The 22,010-nt window shown below is 39.4% G+C and overlaps 4 protein-coding genes across 9 annotated transcripts in view; 2 read left to right on the top strand and 2 right to left on the bottom strand.

Annotated features, from left to right (window-relative positions):
* cfap43 (cilia and flagella associated protein 43) overlaps window positions 1-14,374 on the bottom strand; it is a 25,812-nt gene extending 11,438 nt beyond the window's left edge. Inside the window, exons 1-13 of one of the 5 annotated variants that reach the window (XM_087850185.1) lie at window positions 14,230-14,374; window positions 13,152-13,274; window positions 4,265-4,361; window positions 3,994-4,161; window positions 3,777-3,855; window positions 3,523-3,673; window positions 3,340-3,422; window positions 3,128-3,256; window positions 2,900-3,016; window positions 2,727-2,804; window positions 2,478-2,626; window positions 2,211-2,314; window positions 1,901-2,050 (exon numbers count right to left, since the gene is read on the bottom strand). In XM_087850185.1, the coding sequence (XP_087706311.1) occupies window positions 1,901-2,050; window positions 2,211-2,314; window positions 2,478-2,626; window positions 2,727-2,804; window positions 2,900-3,016; window positions 3,128-3,256; window positions 3,340-3,422; window positions 3,523-3,673; window positions 3,777-3,855; window positions 3,994-4,161; window positions 4,265-4,361; window positions 13,152-13,167 (1,321 nt within the window). In that variant the 5' untranslated portion in view covers window positions 13,168-13,274; window positions 14,230-14,374. Of the gene's footprint in view, window positions 1-1,900; window positions 2,051-2,210; window positions 2,315-2,477; window positions 2,627-2,726; window positions 2,805-2,899; window positions 3,017-3,127; window positions 3,257-3,339; window positions 3,423-3,522; window positions 3,674-3,776; window positions 3,856-3,993; window positions 4,162-4,264; window positions 4,362-4,459; window positions 4,714-4,780; window positions 4,924-13,151; window positions 13,275-13,717; window positions 13,799-14,229 lie in introns of those variants that run through there. The other 4 variants (XM_087850186.1, XM_006783756.3, XM_006783755.3 and 1 more) reach the window with 4 other exon arrangements.
* LOC102790806 (glutathione S-transferase omega-1-like) lies at window positions 4,943-8,948 on the top strand. Of its 2 annotated transcripts, none has more exons than XM_087850187.1 (6): window positions 4,943-5,127; window positions 5,624-5,732; window positions 5,817-6,039; window positions 6,134-6,235; window positions 6,327-6,433; window positions 8,642-8,948. In XM_087850187.1, the coding sequence occupies exons 1-6, from the start codon at window positions 5,100-5,102 to the stop codon at window positions 8,790-8,792; spliced, it is 720 nt and encodes a 239-aa protein (XP_087706313.1). In that variant the 5' UTR covers window positions 4,943-5,099; the 3' UTR covers window positions 8,793-8,948. The 2 variants fall into 2 exon arrangements, with proteins under 2 accessions (XP_087706313.1, XP_087706314.1); XM_087850188.1 differs by having other exon boundaries at window positions 5,628-5,732.
* On the top strand, window positions 11,701-14,473 carry LOC102782782 (glutathione S-transferase omega-1-like). The gene is made up of 6 exons (XM_006783995.3): window positions 11,701-11,817; window positions 12,556-12,664; window positions 12,795-13,017; window positions 13,203-13,304; window positions 13,412-13,518; window positions 14,213-14,473. Exons 1-6 carry the CDS (start codon window positions 11,790-11,792, stop codon window positions 14,361-14,363), a joined length of 720 nt encoding a protein of 239 aa, XP_006784058.2. The 5' UTR covers window positions 11,701-11,789; the 3' UTR covers window positions 14,364-14,473.
* On the bottom strand, window positions 14,366-20,748 carry itprip (inositol 1,4,5-trisphosphate receptor interacting protein). The gene is made up of 2 exons (XM_006783759.3): window positions 20,619-20,748; window positions 14,366-17,039 (listed from the first exon to the last, which is right to left on the bottom strand). The coding sequence occupies exon 2, from the start codon at window positions 17,000-17,002 to the stop codon at window positions 15,389-15,391; it is 1,614 nt and encodes a 537-aa protein (XP_006783822.2). The 5' UTR covers window positions 17,003-17,039; window positions 20,619-20,748; the 3' UTR covers window positions 14,366-15,388.
* Between the last annotated feature and the right edge of the window lie 1,262 nt (window positions 20,749-22,010).

The following is a 22,010-nucleotide window of genomic DNA, read 5'->3' on the forward strand; positions in this document are numbered from 1 at the left end:
GACAGCAGACATGTTGTAATATGCAATGAAGAACAGATAAATTGATAATTACAAACTGCCAAGCATGTTTTTTCCTGGCGCTTTAATCTCAAAGATGGCCCCTTAAAGCAAACTAGCATCTCAGCGTTAGTATTAGAACTCTCAATTTGGTGTTTGCTTCTTTTTTGTGTCTTTGTGTGTGTTGTCCAACATAGTTTTCCAGTCTGCTGTATAAATAAAGGGTGTGATTTTGTAAACTGTTCACTCGCTGTATTCATTTTAACTGTGTCAGTAACAACATGTCTAAACATTTCTGTGTGAAACATCACGTTAAGTACTATTAATCCATTATGGGAATGTGGTCTAGTGTCGGTTCCTTGTTTTGAACACTGCCAAGATATTTCCTTGGATAAATAAAACATAATGGATAAATAATGCATTTTTTCAGGCTTAAAACAATAAGAACAGAAGACAAGTAGAAGCCTATCATTCATCGTTTATTAAACCTGTGTAAAGTACTGTTTAAAATCTCAGGCTGTCTCCCAGTTCTTTATATTTTGCTCCTACAATGGGAGATAGGTGCAGTGAAACGTGCAAACATAAATGGAAATATAGTACATGAGGCAAGAACAGTTTCCACAGTTCTATCAAATCTTTAAAGTCAATATTTGGTATGCCCACCTTCATTTTTCAATATAGCATGAACTCTTTTAGGCAGCCTTCTTGTCATTTCATTAAGTAATCATCACGAGTAATTTTCCAGGTTTTTTGAAGGAAATTTAAAGCTCTTCTCTGGATGTTGGCTGCTTTTTTTGTTTTTGTCAAGAAGATTCCACGTGGTTTCCATAATGTTTAGGTTTGGGTTCTGGGGAGGATGATCTATGGCTCATAGTGTCCCAATGTGTGTTTTTTTAGTCCTCCCACTTCTTTTGTCTTCATTTTTCAAGTTTCCTCAATTTTTTTTTAAGGACACACTGTACAAGATATCCAAATTTTTTAGCTAAAAGGGATCACTTTTGGGAATCATCTTGTTGAAGAAAAAATAAAATTGTATGCCTTTCAAAATGCATTTTTTGGGACTTTTTAAAATCTGACTAAAGAAATGGAAGCAAAATTCATGCCTTTGCAACGAGCTGCTAATAACAAAGTCCTAAAGATACAATTTAAAACTGATTCTTTCAGAATCAGAACGACTTTATTTATCCCCAAGGGGCAATTAAGATACAACAGAGCAGCATGACGTTGAAGATAAGGGCAGGGCATAAACAAGCAATAAGAGTGAGAAGTTGCTAAGTTTTTTGTTATATGTCAACACAATACTCAAAAGACCTTCAGAAAGCCAGGAGAACTACTGCTAAAGACCACTTTAAGAAAAGACAAGAAAGCCCTGCTCCCTGGAAACAAATCATAAAGAATGGATAGGTGACTCAAGACTTTTCACAGTACTGTAAATGGAATATAAAGGAAACCACGGGAACCAGGACATGATCCTTAAGTTTTGCTTGTACTTTATTTCCATTAATCACCTTCCAAACCTCTCCTCGCCCACAGGAGATGATTCAACTTTTGGTTTCAAAATGAATTTTTACTTTTTGCAGATTCTCAAACCTCACTCCTCTCATGTATGCAGTGCCCCTCCTTGGCTAAATGTTTACAATTTTTTGAACTGCCTTAGTTTAATACCCCATGATTTAATGATTCATTTATTAGACTTGAGATTCTCACATTGCCTCTGAGACACTGCCAAAAAATCCTACTCTTTTTCAAGAGGGATTCACACTCTTAAAAATGTACCACAGTAATTTATGTTCTACAGATTCTTTTTTTAAAGAACAACTCTGTCCTATCATAAAACTGTTTTAAAATGATTTAAACATCTAGAGTCTAAGTAGAGAATTCATCAACCCCTTTAGTTTTGTACCTCCAAGGTTCTGGGTAGGCAGAGAGAGCAATGTAAGCAGGCTACCGTCCTTTTTTCTGTCCTCTTCACCAGCACACAGTGCAAGAACTTTCACCTCGTTCTTGTCCCTGTTGCACTGAGCGGAAAGAGACAAAATGCATCCAGGAAGAACTGGAAAAGAAACCCACACATTGCATTGGTTACAGTAGTAGGACCACACATTTCTGCAACGCTACAGTGTGTGACAGTTCTTATCTATTTACACTGATGTGTGCTGTAATTTAATGTTGATTTATAATATTTTGAAAGGAGTAAGAATAAAAGCATTTACCTGTGTACCCTATGACTGAAAACATCTTGGACGGCCTAGCTTCTAAGACATAAATATGTGAATCTGAGCCACTGGTGAAAAGGTAGTGCCCGTCATGATCAAAACTGTAAAAGTAAACACAATTTTATTTGCTTTTCTGAGCAGAAGTGGAGAAGAAGTTACCCTCTAATTCATGCTTCCATGTCACAAATATAAGACAGAATAATTTTGTGTGCAGTTTTTAACTGAAATGTCCGTGAAAGCATCACAAAAATGGAAGATACTTGCACTAAGTGATCAAGAGCACTGTGGTAAAGGAGAACCTCGTGCACCAGGCGAGGCCTCTGCTCCTGGTTTAGGTCAATGAAGAGAACTTTTCCTGTAGTTGTTCCTACAGCTGCATAGTGTGCAACAGGACAGCAGGCCAGACATGTCACCTAAAGACAAAAAGACTTGTGTTTTTTCTTAAAAATGTCAATTTTACACATTTTATATTAAAGTGCTCTGTCCTGTAAGTTCTCCTGGTGGCAATCTGACCTCCACTTGGAGTGAGAGAGAACTGATGCAGATGCCATCTGAGGACCACAGCTGCAATTCTCCAGACTCCTTCGAGGACTGCAACCAATGTAAACACAAACATCACTGCTCATTAAGAGACACAGAGCCAAATTACAAGACGCCGCAGTTCTTGAGCAACACAGATGCTTTACCACACAAATGCTCTTGTCATTGTGCAAGAGAGTTGCTGTCACAAAGTTGCCGCTGAGAACATCAAAGATCTTCACAATCCTGTCTGACTGGGCTGGGTTCAACACATATATCTGCCCCTGAAAAGCAGCAGGTGTCAGAGTTTGTTCTTTTCTGTCATGTAACATATTATTATTTGGAAATTTTAGGCTATATCATGTTTTTATGCTCCTGCATGCTTAAGTACTTACTGTATTAGAGGAAAAAAGTAATGTTTTATAGTCAGGAGAGTACATCACAGTTGTGACAGGTCTTTCTAACTGCCATGTTTGTGCAATGTTTATCTGAGTCCCTTTGATTTGCAGGTGTACCACGCTCTCCTGCAACACAGAACCATATTAAATTGCCTGATGTTTGATGTGCTTGTATACATTAATACAGTAACCATTGAGTGGGCTTGTACCTTTCCTACAGCAATCAAACCATTGTTGTTAGGAGTTAAACGCTGAAAGCTGTTTCTTCTGAGTTCAGGGATAGATTCAGCGCCTGAACAAAAATAAAAAAAACAAATAATATGTCCAATGTATTTTCTAGTCTCTGAATTGGGTAAAAAATATCTTCCGCATCCAAGTGTGGGTTTGTTTACTTGTAGGATTGAAAAGGACAGAGAAAGAGTGGCTCTCTGGGTCAACAAGAAGCAGGAATCCTTCAGCACAGCCCACATAGAGCTTTGAAGTGGCTGTCCAGCAGATGGCAGAAGGAGTCAGCCTGGCTCTGGTGCTCTGGTGGAGTTTGGCCTGTGCAAACACATGTAGAGCTGGGTCATGGAAAACATAATTGTTTTATGGATAAATTAAAGCTCTAAAAACTGCAGTTACATCACACAAACTAGAAAGTTACCATAATGTTGCTGACATTTTGAGAGGATGGTGCCTGGCTCTCACTAAAGGTCCCACCAGGTGCTGGAAGCTTAATTGTACTGCAATATGACAAATATGATATGCACATATATGTTCTTATTTGACTCTTTAGTTTCCCCACTTTCTTTCAACCTTCCATGCATTTGCAGCAAGGCTGAAAGAAACTTAAACACATGCATTTGCTGTATTGCATTTACCTCGGTTGCAGGACATGAAGGCTGTCACTCTTTGCAATATTCCAGACAGTGAGTGAAGCAGTGCCCAAGGAACAAAGCTGAAGCCAATTCATGGGGTTGAATGCCAAGGAAACGACATCCTGTCCAGCTTGTGGTTGAGAACAAAGTGGCTCAGCATTTTCCCAGTTCCTGCATCAGAAGGTTATGATTACTATTACACTGCCGCTCAGCCCGAGTAACTGAAAACACATGGTACACAGTATAGGGCAGTGTTCTGCTTTGAGTGGCTTACCACACAGTAATGATGTGGTCAGGAAGAGAGGAGAGGGAGCCCAAATATGGACCACCGTGGCTTAATGCCAGAGATGTGTAGTCCAGTTGTGCTCCTCCTAAAGAAAGAAAGAAATGAATGAGCAAAAGTCCAAATCTTTGGCAGGATTACAGTAAAAACGTGGCAGTTTAACAGGTTAAAGTACGTCTGCCTTACCCTTAAGTTCATTCTTCAAATGAAGCTTAGGGAAACTGTACACATATATCGACGGGGATAGCTTTTCCTCGGAAAAAGCAAAAATCCCACTGTTTCCGTTGGCTGTCAATGCACCAATGCCTCTGCCAGGACTCGGAAACGCGTTTTGCGTCCTTGTCTCCAAGTTCAGGAAACATATATGATTCCCACATGTGTAGCATACTGTTTTATTGTCAACAAACTCGGTATTTTTGTTTGCGAAACCTTGTATCCACCTGTAACAATCCAATATCAGTTAATTGTTAACAAATAACCAATGTCATAATTGCAGCGACAACATACCTGAGCTCTAAACTTCCAAACTCGTTCATTTTAAGATTAAAAAGGGAAAAAAAAAACCCAAACTACGCAGTGTTTATAAGTATTTTCAACCGGGAGAGCGTTATGTAACCATAGTAACCCGCCTTTCACACTATTGGCTGAGGCGCTGTTTGACACGCCCACCACGGAAATAGCATATAAAATTAATAATCAGCCATACTGCTACCATACTAGCCATACTGCTACTGGGGGGTGATACTGCTTGCTCTCTGACTTTCTTCCTCGGTCAGGTGTAGTCGGTCACTGTTTCGGCTCTTCGTCTACCACTTCAAGTGCCAACATGTCCACTGAAAAATGTTTCGCTAACGGTAAGACCTACGCTGTTACTCGGCTAAAACTGGAGGCTTTCTATTGATGAATTTTCCTCTGCCCTGAACTGATTAGTGGGGAGAATTTAGGAGGTAACGGGATACAACACTAAAGCTAAACGCAGATACACTGTAGTTGCAAACAGCCTATTTAATGGACTCATTTTTAGTATGTGTTATCAAACGTGTTGTGAAATAAAGACTAAATTAAGAACATACAGCTGCCAGTCTACAACTGCATCACATTTTCTGTCTCAGCTATGACGAAATGCTAAAACATAAATTTGCTGTGTCCTAGGTCTAACCCTAGTGAAAAATAACTGTGCAGAAATAACAGAAAAATAGCCCAAACTAAAAACTTAAAGCAGTAATACTTGACAGTTTCTTCTCGGAGTGGTTAATGAAATCAAAAAATAACTTGATGAATGACCCTCAGAAGTCTTTCCAACTCAGTATTTTTTTATTCTAGTTTTTAAGCTTTTCTTGTTTCTCTCAGGTAGTGCCGCACCTGGTCCAGTGCCCAAAGGCCACATTAGACTGTACAGCATGAGGTTCTGCCCTTTTGCCCAGAGGACCAGATTAGTGTTGAATGCCAAAGGAATCACGTAAACTTGCATTTTATTAAAATTGATTTTTACAAATCTCTTCCGTAACTCACTGAAAATAACATTGGTACTTTTCTGTTTCAGATATGACACCGTCAACATCCACCTGAAAGACAAACCAGACTGGTTTCTTGAGAAGAATCCTCTTGGTCTTGTCCCAACGCTTGAGACACCTGCTGGTGAGGTGATATACGAGTCACCCATCACCTGTGAATACCTGGATGAAGTTTACCTTGAAAAGAAGCTGCTTCCCTCCTCTCCCTTTGCTAAGGCTCAGCAAAAGATGATGCTGGAGCACTTTTCCAAAGTATGTTGCATGAAAACTTTAATAAAAATGTTAAGGGTTTGGTTTTTGTTTTTCAACCATCACCAAATAATTGTAATGTCACTATTTTCTACAGGTGACACCATACTTCTACAAGATCCCAATGGGTAAAAGGAATGGAGAGGATGTCTCTGGACTGGAAGCTGAACTGAAAGAAAAATTTGCCAAATTAAGTAAGGTAGGTAATGTATTTGAATCCCGTATTTTCTTTGTACATTAACTCAAAATGTAATATTACAGCTTGTAAAGGCAAAAATGTTCAATCATAGGACCTTGCTAACAAGAAGACCAAGTTCTTTGGCGGTGATTCCATAACAATGATTGACTACATGATGTGGCCTTGGTTTGAGAGGCTGGAGACCTTTGAGTTGCAACAGTAAGTAGCAGTCTTTAAGTTTAAAGGGTGTTTAAAATGAATGTTTAACTCATACAATAATTTAAAGAAACTTGAGGTCATCTGAAGGGAAACTAACTATACAAAGGTTTAGACAAGAGAAAAAAGAGGGATTCCCACAGTGACGGAGCACATTGATCAGTGCTATTTGTCATTGTTCCTTTTGTGAGATCAGAAGGGTATGCTATGAAGCAAGTGGTATACTTCCAGGCTTTCTTTGTGTTTGTTGGCTTGTCAAAACTTGAGAACCCAGTGAGACACTACACGCCTCACAGTGTTGGATTAAAGACAGATTTTCTGCATTGCACTCAATGCACAAAGGGGGACACATGACATAATTTCGCTCTTTCACCACACAATGTGGATCAATCGAATGCGGCCTCCTTTTAGTCATAGACATTATCACAGCTGATAGGGATCCATAAAGAATCACTATAAAATCCATATAATGGCAAAAGGAGCTCCAAGTAAAGCAATGCTGCAGGGAAAAGCAGATCTTAAGAACTCCTAAGTTATATTTATTTTGCCTCTTTAAAATTGAAAGTGCAAAGTGAACTTTACAGATGTTGATGGTGTTAAGCATAATTTGCAAACATTGATCAAATAAGGTAAAAGAAGAGTGGGCTCCTTGACAGTAAAAACTCTAACTTTGTGCTTAGCACACTTTGCTGATGCATTATCACTTGATAATAGTTACGAGTTGACGAGTGTGCTTACATTGAAAGCTGCCTTGTTCACATAGCATGTTCGCAACAGCATTTGAGTCACTGAGTTTGAGTCCAACAGCTTCAGCCTGTGTTTTTTAAGTAAGAGTGGTGTTGGTAGCTTAGAAATATGGTATCTAACCAGATTCTTACTCTGGATGGCATTACCTTGGCCTCCAGTAACACTGTGAGGAACCTTGGAGTCATTTTTGACCAGGATATGTCCTTCAACGCACATATTAAACAAATATGTAAGACTGCGTTCTTCCATTTGCGCAACATCTCTAAAATTAGAAATATCCTGTCTCAGAGTGATGCTGAAAAACTAGTTCATGCATTTATTACTTCCAGGCTGGACTACTGCAATTCATTATTATCAGGATGTCCAAAAAACTCACTGAAAAGCCTTCAGTTAATCCAAAATGCTGCAGCAAGAGTACTGACAGGGACTAGAAAGAGAGAGCATATTTCTCCTGTTTTGGCTTCCCTTCATTGGCTTCCTGTTAAATCCAGAATTGAATTCAAAATCCTGCTCCTCACATACAAGGTCTTAAATAATCAGGCCCCATCTTATCTTAATGACCTTGTAGTACCATATTACCCTATTAGAGCACTTCGCTCCCACTCTGCAGGCCTACTTGTTGTTCCTAGAGTATTTAAAAGTAGAATGGGAGGGAGAGCCTTCAGTTTTCAGGCCCCTCTTCTGTGGAACCAGCTTCCAGTTTGGATTCGGGAGACAGACACTATCTCTACTTTTAAGATTAGGCTTAAAACTTTCCTTTTTGCTAAAGCATATAGTTAGGGCTGGACCAGGTGACCCTGAATCCTCCCTTAGTTATGCTGCAATAGATGTAGGCTGCCGGGGGATTCCCATGATGCATTGAGTTTTTCCTTTCCAGTCACCTTTCTCACTCACTATGTGTTAATAGACCTCTCTGTATTGAATCATATCTGTTATTAACCTCTGTCTCTCTTCCACAGCATGTCTTTTATCCTGTCTTCCTTCTCACACCCCAACCGGTCGCAGCAGATGGCCGCCCCTCCCTGAGCCTGGTTCTGCCGGAGGTTTCTTCCTGTTAAAAGGGAGTTTTTCCTTCCCACTGTCGCCAAAGTGCTTGCTCATAGGGGGTCATATGATTGTTGGGCTTTTCTCTGTATCTATGAAGCGCCTTGAGGCGACATTTGTTGTGATTTGGCGCTATATAAATAAAATTGAATTGAATTGAATTGAATTGGTTAAAATTAAATCTCAGTTCATCTTTATTAATGGAACCTGCTCTTATTGTTTTATTGGATTATTGTAGGGTCTTTACCTTACAATATAAAGTGCCTTGATGCAATTGCTGTTGTGATTTGGTGCTATTTAAATCAAACTGAATATTTATATTACTGAAACAGAACGTCTCATTTGCCTAACGTTTTCATTTATCTGTGTATTCATGTTCTGTCATTCAGTTTTCTTTAAATGACTTATTTTGTCTTCTAGCTGTCTGGATGGTACACCTGAGCTGAAGAAGTGGACAGAGCACATGTGGGAGGATCCAGCTGTTAAAGCCACCATGTACAGCACAGACACCTACAAGGCCTTCTACAAGACCTATGTTGATGGGAAACCTGACTATGACTATGGCCTGTAGAAAATTAGCAGTGAGACCACTGAACAAAACCCTCAGCCGTCCTTTTATATGTCCGATGAGTCAGGTCTGTATCAAAATACTGATGTGGCACGTGTAAAGGGAAACATCTGAAGAACAAATGTGAATAATTTTTCAATTAAATATCCATGAAATGATCATCCTTGTTTTTTGTTTTTGTTTTGTTTTGTTTTGGTTGTTTTTTTTTTTTTTTTTTTTTTTGGGGGGGGGGGGGGGGGGGGGGGGGGGTTGTGTTTAAAACAACAACAAAAAAAACCAACAACAATTTCATGCTTTTCTCCAGGCCACAGGGTGTGGTCATTTGATAAACTGGAGCTCCACCAAAACAGTACAACAAAAATATCAGACAAAGTGAAGGAGTCTTACTGGCATAAATATTTGATGCTTAACCATACACTGTTATGACAAAGGCTCTAGGGTGGATTGGTATTAGATATTTCTCTAAAATGGCCTTCTGAAATGTTTTAAAATGTAGAGATCAGTCCCATCTGAAATGTGTGACCACTCTTCAGTAATTACTCTGACCAGTGTAGTTTTGGTGATTAAAATCTGCCACCACTAGGTGGAGCACTTAGGTAGTCAGCCTGGTGTTATGTAACTGACATGGGTGTTGCTCAGGCTTTTAACAGTGCTGATTCACGTTGGTCTGTATTATTTTTGTTTATATATTTGCAAGGGAAAAAAGACATTGTTTGAACTTTTAATTTCTCAAGGAAAATGCAATGAAAACTATGTATAGTGAAAACTGTGCTTATTTATGACCAGGATTCCTGGATTGCAGTGGAGCTGCAGGTGCTGCGGGTCAACAAAGGAGGACAGAGTTAGTCAGTACATGTGTGCACAGGTGTGGCTGTTGTTGTTGAAGGTGCACACAAAGCTTTGCACTTAAAATCCAATGCGCTGTGTAGGAGTAACTATTCAAACATTACAGTTTGAATAACAGTCTATGAATTAATCATATTTCAAAAAGGGACGGCATTTCGTCAAAAACCACAAAAGGAACCAGCAGAAATATTCCCTCTGGGCGGACACTCGGTCAGTAGTGGAGAGAGTAAAGGAAACAGACTCACATGAGATTTAAAATGGGAAACATCCGGTGAAACAAAAGGACAAAAGTCAGATTCAGATCCCAATGGTCAAAAACTTGCACCTGTATAATCAGCAAAGAGAGATTCCTGTTTTTGATGAGGATCCTCTGCAATTCTCCATTTATTAGAGCTTTTTTGCTCTGTGTCTGAAAGCTAAAGCAGTCTACTTAACCAAAGGCTCCAGACAAAAATTTACATTCGGTGAAATAATGATTTGATCCCCTGATAAATTTTTACGTTTGCTCATTTACAACAAAAGGAGCAGTCTCTAATTTTTTTTATGGTAGTTTCATTTTATTGGTGAGAGACAGAATATCAACCAAAACAGACAAACAGATGTTTCTGCTGGGTCCTTCTTTGTGTGGTATTTTTCCAACTTATAAATTTCAACTTACAAATTCTGCAGGGAGTCAAATAACAATTTCCTCCACTGTGGTAAGAGATGTTAACCACCTGGAATCTTTGAAAAAGCATTTATATACAAATGAGCCAATCAGTTTTTAGATAATGACACTTTTTTGTAGTCTTGCCTCTTTACACAACAGTAGATTTTAAATTCTAAAAAGTCAAGATGTGATTGAAACGGAAGACTTTCAGCTTTAATTAAAGGGCTTTAACAAACATGTTGCTTTAACTAAAGAAATTACAGCCATTTGAATCTACACACGTGTTTGGGGGGTTTTTCTGGGGGGGGGGTAAGATTTGCTGAGAGGCAGTTTTGTGGCAGGTGAAACCTGTAACCTCTTTAAAACATGACAAAATAAGCAGATCAAAAGATCTTGAGTTGATTCCAAATAGCTGTCTGAGAAAGCAAAAGATGACATGTTAACCTGCAGGAGATCCATCATTTGTCATCACAGCCTTTATTCACTGCGACTCAGTAAAAGCCAGGATTTAGAAATGGCTTCCAGAATTGGCTTCTGAGAATAACGAGAGCAACATTTCTGTGAAAACATGTCTAACAGCAACAATATCAGAAGGAGACAAAGGGGGCGGTAATCTCGCAAAGTCATAACAAGTCTTACTTTTTTCTGGGTTATGTAAAAACAAAACAAAAACGGGGAGTGGAGTATCTGCAAAGTCACTGTGAATATGCGTTACACAAACGTCTATCCTGGCGGTTTTAAAGGTAAAAGTAGCCCAGCTAGTCAACTATTAACACAAGTCCAATTTATCATATAAATAGTGACTTTTATGTGCCTGAATCAGGCGGGTACCGCCTCTCACAGTGGATGCTCCGACGATAGGAGACAGTTGATGCGGTTTGTCTTTACTGCAAATTAATAAGAGATACGATGAGAAATGCTTTTAAGAAAGTAGCCTACTAAGCAGCTTCACTTACCAATGTTTTTTTTTTTTTATAAATCAAATGTAAAATAAATAAATAAAAATACTCGCGAGATTTAAAGTCCTGTGTTCAAATAGATTACTCAAGGAATTCCTTCAAGATTGTTATCTTAGCTAGTACAAACACACTTAATTTCCAAGTTCAGGAGGTTCACGAGACACGTTTTCCCCACATGTGTTACACACAACATTGAGTTTTGCAAACATTTTGTACTGCAGGAAATGACCTAAAATATATTAAAAAGGGGTATAAAAATTACACCGACAAAAACCAACATAGTAATGATAATAAGCTACATTCGAGTGAAAGAATTAAAGTTCGTGACAGTACAGTTAGGGAAAAAAACGAATAAGCATTGTTTGTTAGAACTGGTTATGACTGGTTTCCAGGAAAACGCCTCTTATCTCCAACAATAACATGGCGGACTGATTGGACACGCCCACAAGTGTATAAATGAAAAGTTGAGCAGCGCTGTTCACTGACACCACTCTGAGCTCGGTCCGTTTCAAGCCTTTTGATTCACACATTACTTCAAGTGCCAACATGTCTGCTGAAAAGTGTCTCGCTAAAGGTAAGACTCTAAAATATTACTCGAGGAACTGAAGGCTGCTTATAAAGCTCAAATGCAAAAAGCTGTTTCCTTCTGCTCGCATGGTGAAGAGTTATTATACCGAGAGCAAGTCATTCTTTAGACCTAAGTAACCTATTCCTTACGATTTTAAAGCAGGTAACTGCAAATGGTCCTTGTAATTATTGCTTCATTAACATCTAAATACTAAACTCTATGAACGTTAATAAACATTGACTTATGTGGCTTCTCTGAAAACAAACAATTGTCACAAAAATATTCGCACTAAAGTGCAGGCATAAATAAAACTGCAAAGTTCACTGTATTCAAACAAAGATATTTGTGATGCTGGTTTAAGATCGGTTCCATAAAGTTTAGGATGTTAAGTAAAGTGTAAATAAGACAAACACAATCAAACCCTTGAATTGACAATACAACAACCTGATCCAAACTTGCAAGTATAAAATTACTTTAAATTCACTGTGCTTTACAGTAATAGTGGAGTATTTTCTGCCACGGTTGTTCTACTTGAAGGTTAATTGGTAAAAGTTTTTACACAATCCGCTACCAACCTGTGATTTATGTAGATTCTGTAAGTAATTTTAATGCAATGCTTAATGCATTATTACAACCATATATGACTTTAATTTTCAATGGGAAGCACAATGCATACATTTAAATACTGCCACCTGCTCTCCTTGTTACTTTTTTTAATGGATGAATCTTTTTCGTATCTCTTAGGTAGCACTGCCCCTGGCCCAGTCCCTAAAGACTACATCAGGGTTTACAGCATGAGGTTCTGCCCTTTTGCCCAAAGGGCCAGACTTGTGCTCAAAGCCAAAGGAATCAAGTAAGGCTACTCTTTATTCTAGTTTACTGTACAGATGAAAAATTATGATAGTACTTCAATCTATCAGATGTCTACTTCAACATGCACACATAACCTTCTGTTTTTTGTTGTTGTTGTTTGTTTGTTTCAGGTACGAAACCATAAACATCCACCTGAAAGAAAAACCAGAGTGGTACCTTAAAAAGAATCCATTAGGTCTTGTCCCAACGCTTGAGACACCTGCTGGTGAGGTGATATACGAGTCACCCATCACCTGTGAATACCTGGATGAAGTTTACCCTGAAAAGAAGCTGCTTCCTTCCTCTCCCTTTGCTAAGGCTCAGCAAAAAATGATGCTGGAGAACTTTTCCAAAGTAGGTCACACAAAGACTTGCATGTAAATCTTGAGCTTTGGGGGGGTTTATCAACCATCACCAAATAATAATATTGACATCTCCATCTACGCTACGTCCAGATGAACAGCATCAACTTTTGGAGATTTACTTACCTGAATGATTGAGCATGCATCAAGGAATATTAACATCGCTGTTTTCTACAGGTGATACCATACTTCTACAAGATCCCAACAGGTAGAAAGAATGGAGAGGATGTCTCTGGACTGGAAGCTGATCTGAAAGAAAAGTTCGCCAAGTTAAATGAGGTAGGCCACACCTTTGAGTATTCAGTATTAGGATGATTATCTTTCATTACTGTGCCTGGTTCAGAGTGTTAAATACAACTCTAATGAATATAACATTTAATTTTTAGTGCCTCATTAACAAGAAGACCAAGTTCTTTGGTGGTGATTCTATAACAATGATCGACTACATGATGTGGCCGTGGTTTGAGAGGGCAGAGGCGTATCAGTTCAAACAGTAAGTTAGAATAAATAATAGCTTTTCCAAATGTTGCTGTTTCTTACAGACAAACAGTGAAAGTTTAACTTTTTTGTGTGGACCTTAACTCAACTAGAGATGTGCCAGTAACCAATCTAGATTAGGCTTTAACTATTTTCACCTCAGAAAACAAAAGAGGCAAAAAATAACTGTGCAACGTTGGGATCACTGTACTTACTGGCTTTAGCAGATGCTAATGCAAGACACAGCAATTCACAGAAGCAGCCTGCAGACTCTGTCTGCTGCTTTCTACATAATCTACATAAACATTTGCTACATAAATTATCTTTGGTTCTCAAGACTATGGAAATGTCGACTGATTTTCAAGGCAAAAAGACAGAGCTGGTTCTACAGTAGTGGAAAACAGATATGTGTTTTTACAACCTCAGAAAGATTTTTCAGATTCCGTTTCAGTTTGGCTGTTTTTACTTAAATTAAAATAAAAAATAATTTCAGGTCTAATGTATGAAGAAAATTCTAAGACTTTTAAAACTTCATTAACGTAAAGTAACAGTTTAACATCCTCCCTTTTAACACTGACTATCTGTATATATCTATATTTATTACCTGTGTGCTGAAGTATTTACATTTCACTCCGTTACTGAAACTATTGCAAACAAAAGGGTGTTCAAATTTACTTGTATTTAAATGGCTCTACCCTTTGTCTTATTAGGTTTCTGGATGGCACACCTGAGCTGAAGAAGTGGACAGAACTCATGTTGCAGGACTCGGCTGTCAAAGCCCTCATGTTCAGCCCAGACGCCCACAAGGCCTTCTTCAAGACCTTCCTTGATGGAAACCCAGACTTTGACTACGGCCTGTAGGAAGTTATTACTTAGAGTACTGAACAAAACCTTCAGCCATCATTTAATGTTACTGCATTAGTGACTATGACTGATTTTTCAATAAAAAATAAAAAATACTGTCAATGAAATGACAGCAAATTTGATTTTTCTTTTTGTGCTTTAAGACACATAAAAACAATACATTGTTTCCCTTTTATAGTCTCATTTAATAACCTAGAGACACACACAGTAAAAATATAACAAGCAAAATTCAGAAAATAAGCTCTAACAAGCAATAAAAGATACGTAAAGAATAACAATCCTTAATAGCTGCCATCAGATCTGCAACAGTAACAATGATACATAAAACACAGTTATACAAAGCAGACAGTGCACTGGTTTGTTAAAGATTCCTGTGTGGCTCCGTATAATATGAGAGGTATTTATGTTAAGATCTCCTGCTAAAATGTAGCATCCAGGAGCCGAGGGACACCAGTGTCACAGTGTGTGTATTGCTGGCATCTCCACTAAGATGTTGAGGTTTTTCCCTCAGCGTCTGATAGCAGTAAGCTGTATTCTCAAGAAAACGTTAAAAGAAAGCAGCTGCAATAAAACCATTACAAGTCTACATATCAGCCACAGCTGAAATAACTGTAGTGCACCTTCTATTTGTGACTACTTTACTTTGGTTAATACAATCTGCAACCACTAGGTGGAGCAGTGATGCTGCTGTTTTTAATGGTACTGAATCGTGTTAGCATGACTGTGCTGTTTTTTGTTTTTATTTCAATCTAAACATTTATTACAATAAGATTGTAAATAATATTTCTGGGTTTCTCCACTAAATTTTCCAGTTCCTCCTTTAGCATCGGTGTTAGCAGTAGACCATATTTTATTTAAAAAGGTTTTAAAAGTAGCAGCTACGGCAAAACCACTACAAATTTAGTTACCAGCAAGAGCTAAATCAGCTGATGCGCGTGCATCTTTTGTTAGTAACATTACTTATAGTATCACTGAACGATATGTCTGATATATGTGTCTAAAATAGTTCAGTTGCTGAGTGCCTATAAACTTTCATCCAGGCTGTGATGTAAACCTCCGTTTGATAAGTACGGTGTATACTCCTGTATAAGCACAGGTGCATTTCTCAGCATCTCCTGAAAATGCCTGACTGTTGCTGCATAAAGCTCCCTCTGCAGCACCAGTGTCCTGAACAGGTTGATGGGCTGTGCTCTGCGAATCATCTCAGGAACCTGGACCTCTTCTGGCACTTTAGTGTTGCCAAACATGACATGGTTAAGTCTTTTCTCCTGCAGGCTCCTCTGCACAAAGCTGAGCAAGTCCTGGACCCTGTGCTGCATACTCTCAATGCTCCACGTGATGGTCTTTTTACTCAGCAACAAGTGCAAAAGAGCAGTCTTTAAGTGATAGTTTGTAAGGGCACTTTTTCCAGTTAGCCCTGATTGCTTTTTGTGTAAGAAAGTAACAATCTGGAGGCAGTGTAAATGACAGGAATGTTTTGGTAGGCGTTTAGAAAAATGTTTCAGCAAATTCCTCTCGTAGACAGCAACAGATAGGGGCCAGTATGGGTCTGGGAAGCTGTCAACATCCGATGGAAAGTGCGAGACAAAATAAGCATCTGCATCCTCAAGCTGGACCACCGGAATGATGTTCATTACGATGATTTTCCCTGATGGGAATCGGATCTTCAGAGCACCGGCAGCATCCAGGCTGCGAAAGGTAACATCAAAGTCATATTTGTGAGAGATGCGTCCCCACGCTTTGGTTACAGAGATCTGAAACCACTTCATGACTTGGTCTTTCGCCAAGCAGTTTGTGTCTCTGGAGCACAGCAGTTCATCAGGACTGAGACTGACTTTGGGTGTGTCATTTCTGCCATGCAGCAGACAAAGCATGTCCTCTCCGAGGTTAGCAGAGCCACAGAGACAGCCCCCACTATTCTCCCCAGGTGTGGTCACCTTTATCTTCCCACAGCCCTGCATATCAGGAGGTATGTCACTGGAGGAGCTGCACCACAGGTGGTACTGAAAGGAGTGCGGATCTGGAGGTGAGAAAGGCACGATGAGGTCACATGTGAGCGGTTTGCAAACCTTCCAGGACTCAAACATGCTTCCAATGCCAACAAAGTCCCCGACTTCCATGTCTGTGTCCCTGTTGCACACGCTCCTGAGTGACTCGAGCAAGTCATCTGCAAAACCCTCGACAAACTCCCTCACCCTCCAGTTTTCATGTGCTGAAGTGTAGGTGCATTTATCACAGAAGTTACTTAGGGTGTCCTTATCCAGTACCATCATCCTGGGGTTGATGGATCCACTCTCTGAAAAAACCTCTTCCTCCTCAACTTGCCGGACTTCTCCATCAGCCAGATCCACCCTGCACATCTCGATAGTGAAGAATATTATAAAAGACACCGTGCTCCAAAAGTACCAACTATAACCTTCCTGCAAGCTGGTCTCTTCCTGCTTTGAGTCCATCTGTGAAAGCTCTTTCTCCAACTTGGCCTTCTCCATTTCCAGTCTTGCCTCATGCTCCCGCATTCGAGCGATCAACTCCTCATCCTGATCCGGGAGTGTGGTGTTTTCATGCGGAAAGAGCAAGGGATGGTTTAATATGGCAGCAGCCACCACCACGCACAGCCGTGCAATGGCCCCCTGCATCTTCAGCTCGTTTCTAATGTGCACATTCAAGCAGATCCTGAAATAGAAACATAAATACAGTCAGAGCAGATACAAATGGTTTAGGGTAGTGGTCCCCAACCTGCGGGCCACGGGAGTTGAGTCTCGGGTGTGACATTTGTGGTTTTCAGGGTTTTTATCGTTATTTTGTTATTGTTTTTATCATTAACTCGGTTTCCCTGGGTCTTTTCCTGTGTATTATGAATAAATGTTCTTTTTTTGGTACCTGTGCGGGTTTTATTTTGTTGTATTTATCCGTGACACCTTAAAGGCTGGTCCGTGGCACAAAAAAGTTGGGGACCGCTGGTGTAGGGGTGATATATAAAATCATGACATATTTGTATACAAAATCTAGTTATTTTTGGTTAGGTTCTCCACCCACCAGGGGAAGCACAGACTGTACCTCTAAATATAGAAGAAGTGCGCTGAGTGACGCACTTGTCCAGTATCAGGCTTTGCAACACAGGAGGAAGGAAGACCGAGCCCATGAGAATAACTTTGCCCTCCTCCGATAAACATATTTAGTTACCACACATTGTGCCTGTTGACATTTATATCCTTTTATTGAAGATATAGCAAAACAATACGGATTTCTTAAAAGAAAGAAAATCCAAGTTTGTACACTGTGCAATTCAGCATCAGTGTAAAACAATACAGAAAACAGTTTCCATTGATTTCATATCTACTTTCCTAGATTTCAACAGATAACCAACATGCAATATACAAGGAGAAAGAGGATATTACATAAATGTCTTTCTTAAGCTTCAAGTTTAAACCAGAATTTGCCCCTGTGTGATGCTTATACTCACTATTTAGTATTGTGTTACAGATGTTTAAAGGGTAGGAGCTTAAGAAGCATCCGTGCTCGGCTGGCCGGACTGAAAAACGGAAATTGTCAACTCTGACATGAATAAAATCTTGTCATATAAGGTGCCAAAAATGAGGTTTCCTCTAGCACACAAGTGAAACAAGAACAGGGAAGTACACATGCATCGTGATCTCACTGTAACATCGTGAGATGATGAACTGTTCTCTGCAAGACTCAAGATTTTAAAAAGATAGCGGTCATGAAGTATGTGAGGCCAAAGAGCCGGGGAAACTTCCCATGACTTACTCACTGGGAAGATTTCCAAGACTTACATTAATGAGACCACCCAAACAAACACTGCGACAGCCAAGAGCCTCGAGACGTAGCTCTTCTCAATCATTTAGGAGTAGCGATTGCTACATAACAGAAACATAACAGGAGACTGACTCTTTTCAAGTATTTGCAACTGAGGGTTTACGGAAAGTCAGAGAAGAACAGACTGAGAGATGGATCAAGTACCCATACTCTTCAATGAAACACCATCATGTGAAAATATCAAAGCAGTGTTAAGTGTGTGGGGTTTTTTTTCATCTTAGGAAGGGTAAAAGAAAGGTTTTAATTCCCTTTATTTCAGATTTCTAGTTCAAGTTCAAGTTGGTAAAAAATAGCAAAGGAACAGATTTCACAAACAATTAGATTTCACAAAGTACCTGCACTTAAGTCTCGGTCGTTGTGTCCTTGGGCAAGACACATCACCTGCCGCCTACTGGTGATGGCCAGAGGGGCCGATCGCGCAATATGGCAGCCTCACTTCTGTCAGTCTGCCCCAGGGCAGCTGTGGCTACAGCTGTAGCTTGCCTCCACCAGTGTGTGAATGTGAGAGTGAATGAATAGTGGAATTGTAAAGCGCTTTGAGGGTCCCGAAAAGTGCTATATAAATGCAATCCATTATTATTATTATTATTATTATTATTATTATTATTATTATTATTATTCATAATAATAATAATAATAATAATAATAATAATAATAATAATAATAATTGCACTAATGATCAGAGCTCAGTGCAGCTTTATAAAAATATTTCTCTGCCACGCATGCATTTAAGAAGAAATTCTACAGACATAGCTGAAGTTAAGCACCTTTATTAGTCATCCTGGCAACAGGAAGCTTGTCCCAGTTTATGTTTATGCTTAATTTATTTAAAAGGTCATGAGCAGTTATTTCCATCATGTAAAATCATGTGGAAGACAAATTGGACTCTATGCAGTCCTATAAAAACTAAGTACACCCTATGACTCAGTAGCTTGTAGAACCATCTTTAGCAGCATGTGGTGTAATGACACTTGTGAGCATTTGTTTATGCATAGCTCTCTAAAGTTCCCACCATGGTGTTTTGATCAGGTTAAGGTTTTCTTTTTCAGCAATTCTGTTATAGAGTTGCTGCTGTACTTGGGATCATTGTCCTATTGCACCTCCCAGGTTGGCCCAAGCTTGAGCTGTCAGACCGATGGCCTCAAATTTGATTTAATTTGAGGCCAGAGGAGTTCTGTGGCTGCCAAACGACCCAAATCATCACCACTTCACCACCGTGCTTGAAAGATTAGGATAGGGTTTTTGTGTTGATATACTGTGTTTGCTTTTTCTTACACTGTGGTGCTATACATTATATCCAAACAGCTCCACTTTGGTCTCATCTGTCCAAAGGATATTGTTCCAGAACTGGCTTGTTCAAATGTAACTTTGCAAAGCCATACCGCCATATTCTTTTAAGAGAGACAAGGCTTTCTCCTGGAAACCCAGCCATAATTTTTCCATCTTTTTCAAATTGTACTGTTATTTCTTTTTAACATCTAACATGCTAACTGAGGCCTCAATTTGCTGGGACGTCCACTGCTGGGCAGATTGTGACATTTTGTTAACACACTCCAGACCAGCAAACTGCCAAACTTGTGCTGTTATAAAGGTGGTGACACTTGACAGACTATCCACTAATAAAGCCTATTTGAATAACAGTAGCTGGCTGCTACTTACCCTCCTAATTCCTGTGGAGGAGTAAGGGTGTAGTTTTTCAAAGGCATGACTTTATGCAAGGTTTAATCACCCAGGCTTCATGTTTTGTTTTGTTTTTTATCTTTGGCAACTTAGTGGTTTTAAAAACAGCAGATGAAATGCCAAAGCATCTAAATATAGATACGACACAGAAGCGTATAAATGATGACGCAAAGACATAACCGTATATACATATGTTTTGTTTTTTTGCAAATATTCTGATTTAGGAGCAACATGAAATATCCTGTGTTCAAACGAAACCTACTTTAAAATGATTCATACGCACAGGAATGAATGAAAAATGTTTCCACCACTGTTGCTGCACCACCCTACATCCAATTATATCCTGGCGTTTTTTGGGGGAAAATACTAAACAGCGACTCTCCCACGCTGACGTAGCTGCGTGCTGACACAGTGACGTGGTTAATAGCCCTACGAGCGGTCACCTCCTCTGTTGTCTTAGCAAGAAAATAGAGAGGGACTAAAAAAGGGAAACAGACCAAAAAAATATTATTCCACACTCATCACTCACTTCACAGGCCGGTCGTTTACCACACGCTGCTGCGTTTCATCCTGCGTGGAGCTTCATAAAGCAACAAAGAGCAGCTTAAACGTGCCTCGCGTAATCTGGTAAAATAACTGCACGCTTAGCAGCCTGGAGCTCCTGTCGTCCCATCAACAAGTTTGGAGACGTGCGCGTAAAGACGAATGCGATTGTAAAAAAGTTAGCAGGCCTACCCGTGTGGTGTTTCTGGGTGAGTTCATGGTGATAAAGTTCATCTTTCGGGTCATCCGGTGAGAGCAGCCTCATGCGAGTGGCGCGGGGACCGTTTCTCAGCTTCCTTCTGACATTTCCTCACTGCGCGCTCCACCCATGCATAGACAGAGGGACCGCCCTGCTTCCTCTCATCACCCAGAACAGCAGGGACTTTTATGAAATGTGAGGAGCATAAATTACGTGCAACAATTCTTAATGTCATCCAGAATTTTAAATACATCTTAAATAAATTTTATATTCAGCTAACCGGGCAAATATTGCAATTTAAATCAACTTCACAACATTTAATCGTAGCAATGTTACATTGCAAGATACTGCTATATTGTGAAATTCAGCTCTAGTGTAAAGGAATCTGATTATTTTTTCCTATTTAGTGCTTCTTCTGCTTTTGCTACAAAGTGTTATACAGTTGCAAATACTAAGTCCATTATATTTAGTCTTAAAATGTGAAAGGGTGTGTGTGCAGTCATTGAGCACACTAACAAGATCTATAATAATAATAATAATACATAAGACATAATAATGGGCAATTTGAAAAAATAATAAGTGAACTGCGCTTCATGTTCGTGGATAAAAATCTCAGTCTACCTTGGAAACGGCACAAAAATACACAGTAATAAGCCTATTAGTAGTAATCCTGTGGTACAGACGTGAACACCCCGAATCTGATAGGCAGTTGTTCACCGAAGCTGTGAAGTTCCAGTTCCAGTGAATGCAACTGTTTTTTCCGAATGCAAGTGAAAGCAGCATTGCATTACGTAACGGCAGCGAATTCCTGGATTGGGCCACTAGTGGAAGTTGTGACGTGCTTCTGTGTAAATGAATAGTTACTTAGTAGCATCAAATGACATTTATAGTTACAATGTTTCTACATCGAGCTCATAATGGAAACAGACAAAAACTATTATCACACACAGGCGCACAAGATCAATTATTACATTTTAAAGCAGATTTACTTTAAGTACTGATTAGATACCAAAATTGTCTCTCTATTCTGTTTTTTATTATTGGGAAGTTTTCGCCCAGTAAAACCATTATTCTTTACAGTTAGCATAGATTAAAGCTGTATATGACCCTTTTTTTTTTTAAAGGAAAGTGCACCGAGCTTGTTGAAAGTTGTGGTCAGATGTTTACTTACATCATGGCATGAATGTTATAGTGGGGAGGGAAACCACTTGAGGAAACCTCTTTTAACAGGAGGAAATCTCCAGCAGATCGAGTCTTTGGTAGGGGAAGCCACCTGCCACTCACTGATTGGGGGTGAGGTGCAATTATTTGGAAATGGCTCCAAGAGATCTTCCCCACTTGTGTAAATCTTCAGTTCTCCTTCTTAGACCTCCTCAGAGTTCCTT

This window comes from Neolamprologus brichardi, chromosome 13 (genome assembly GCF_056152115.1).
Source record: "Neolamprologus brichardi isolate AB-2024 chromosome 13, ASM5615211v1, whole genome shotgun sequence".
NCBI lineage: Eukaryota > Metazoa > Chordata > Actinopteri > Cichliformes > Cichlidae > Neolamprologus > Neolamprologus brichardi.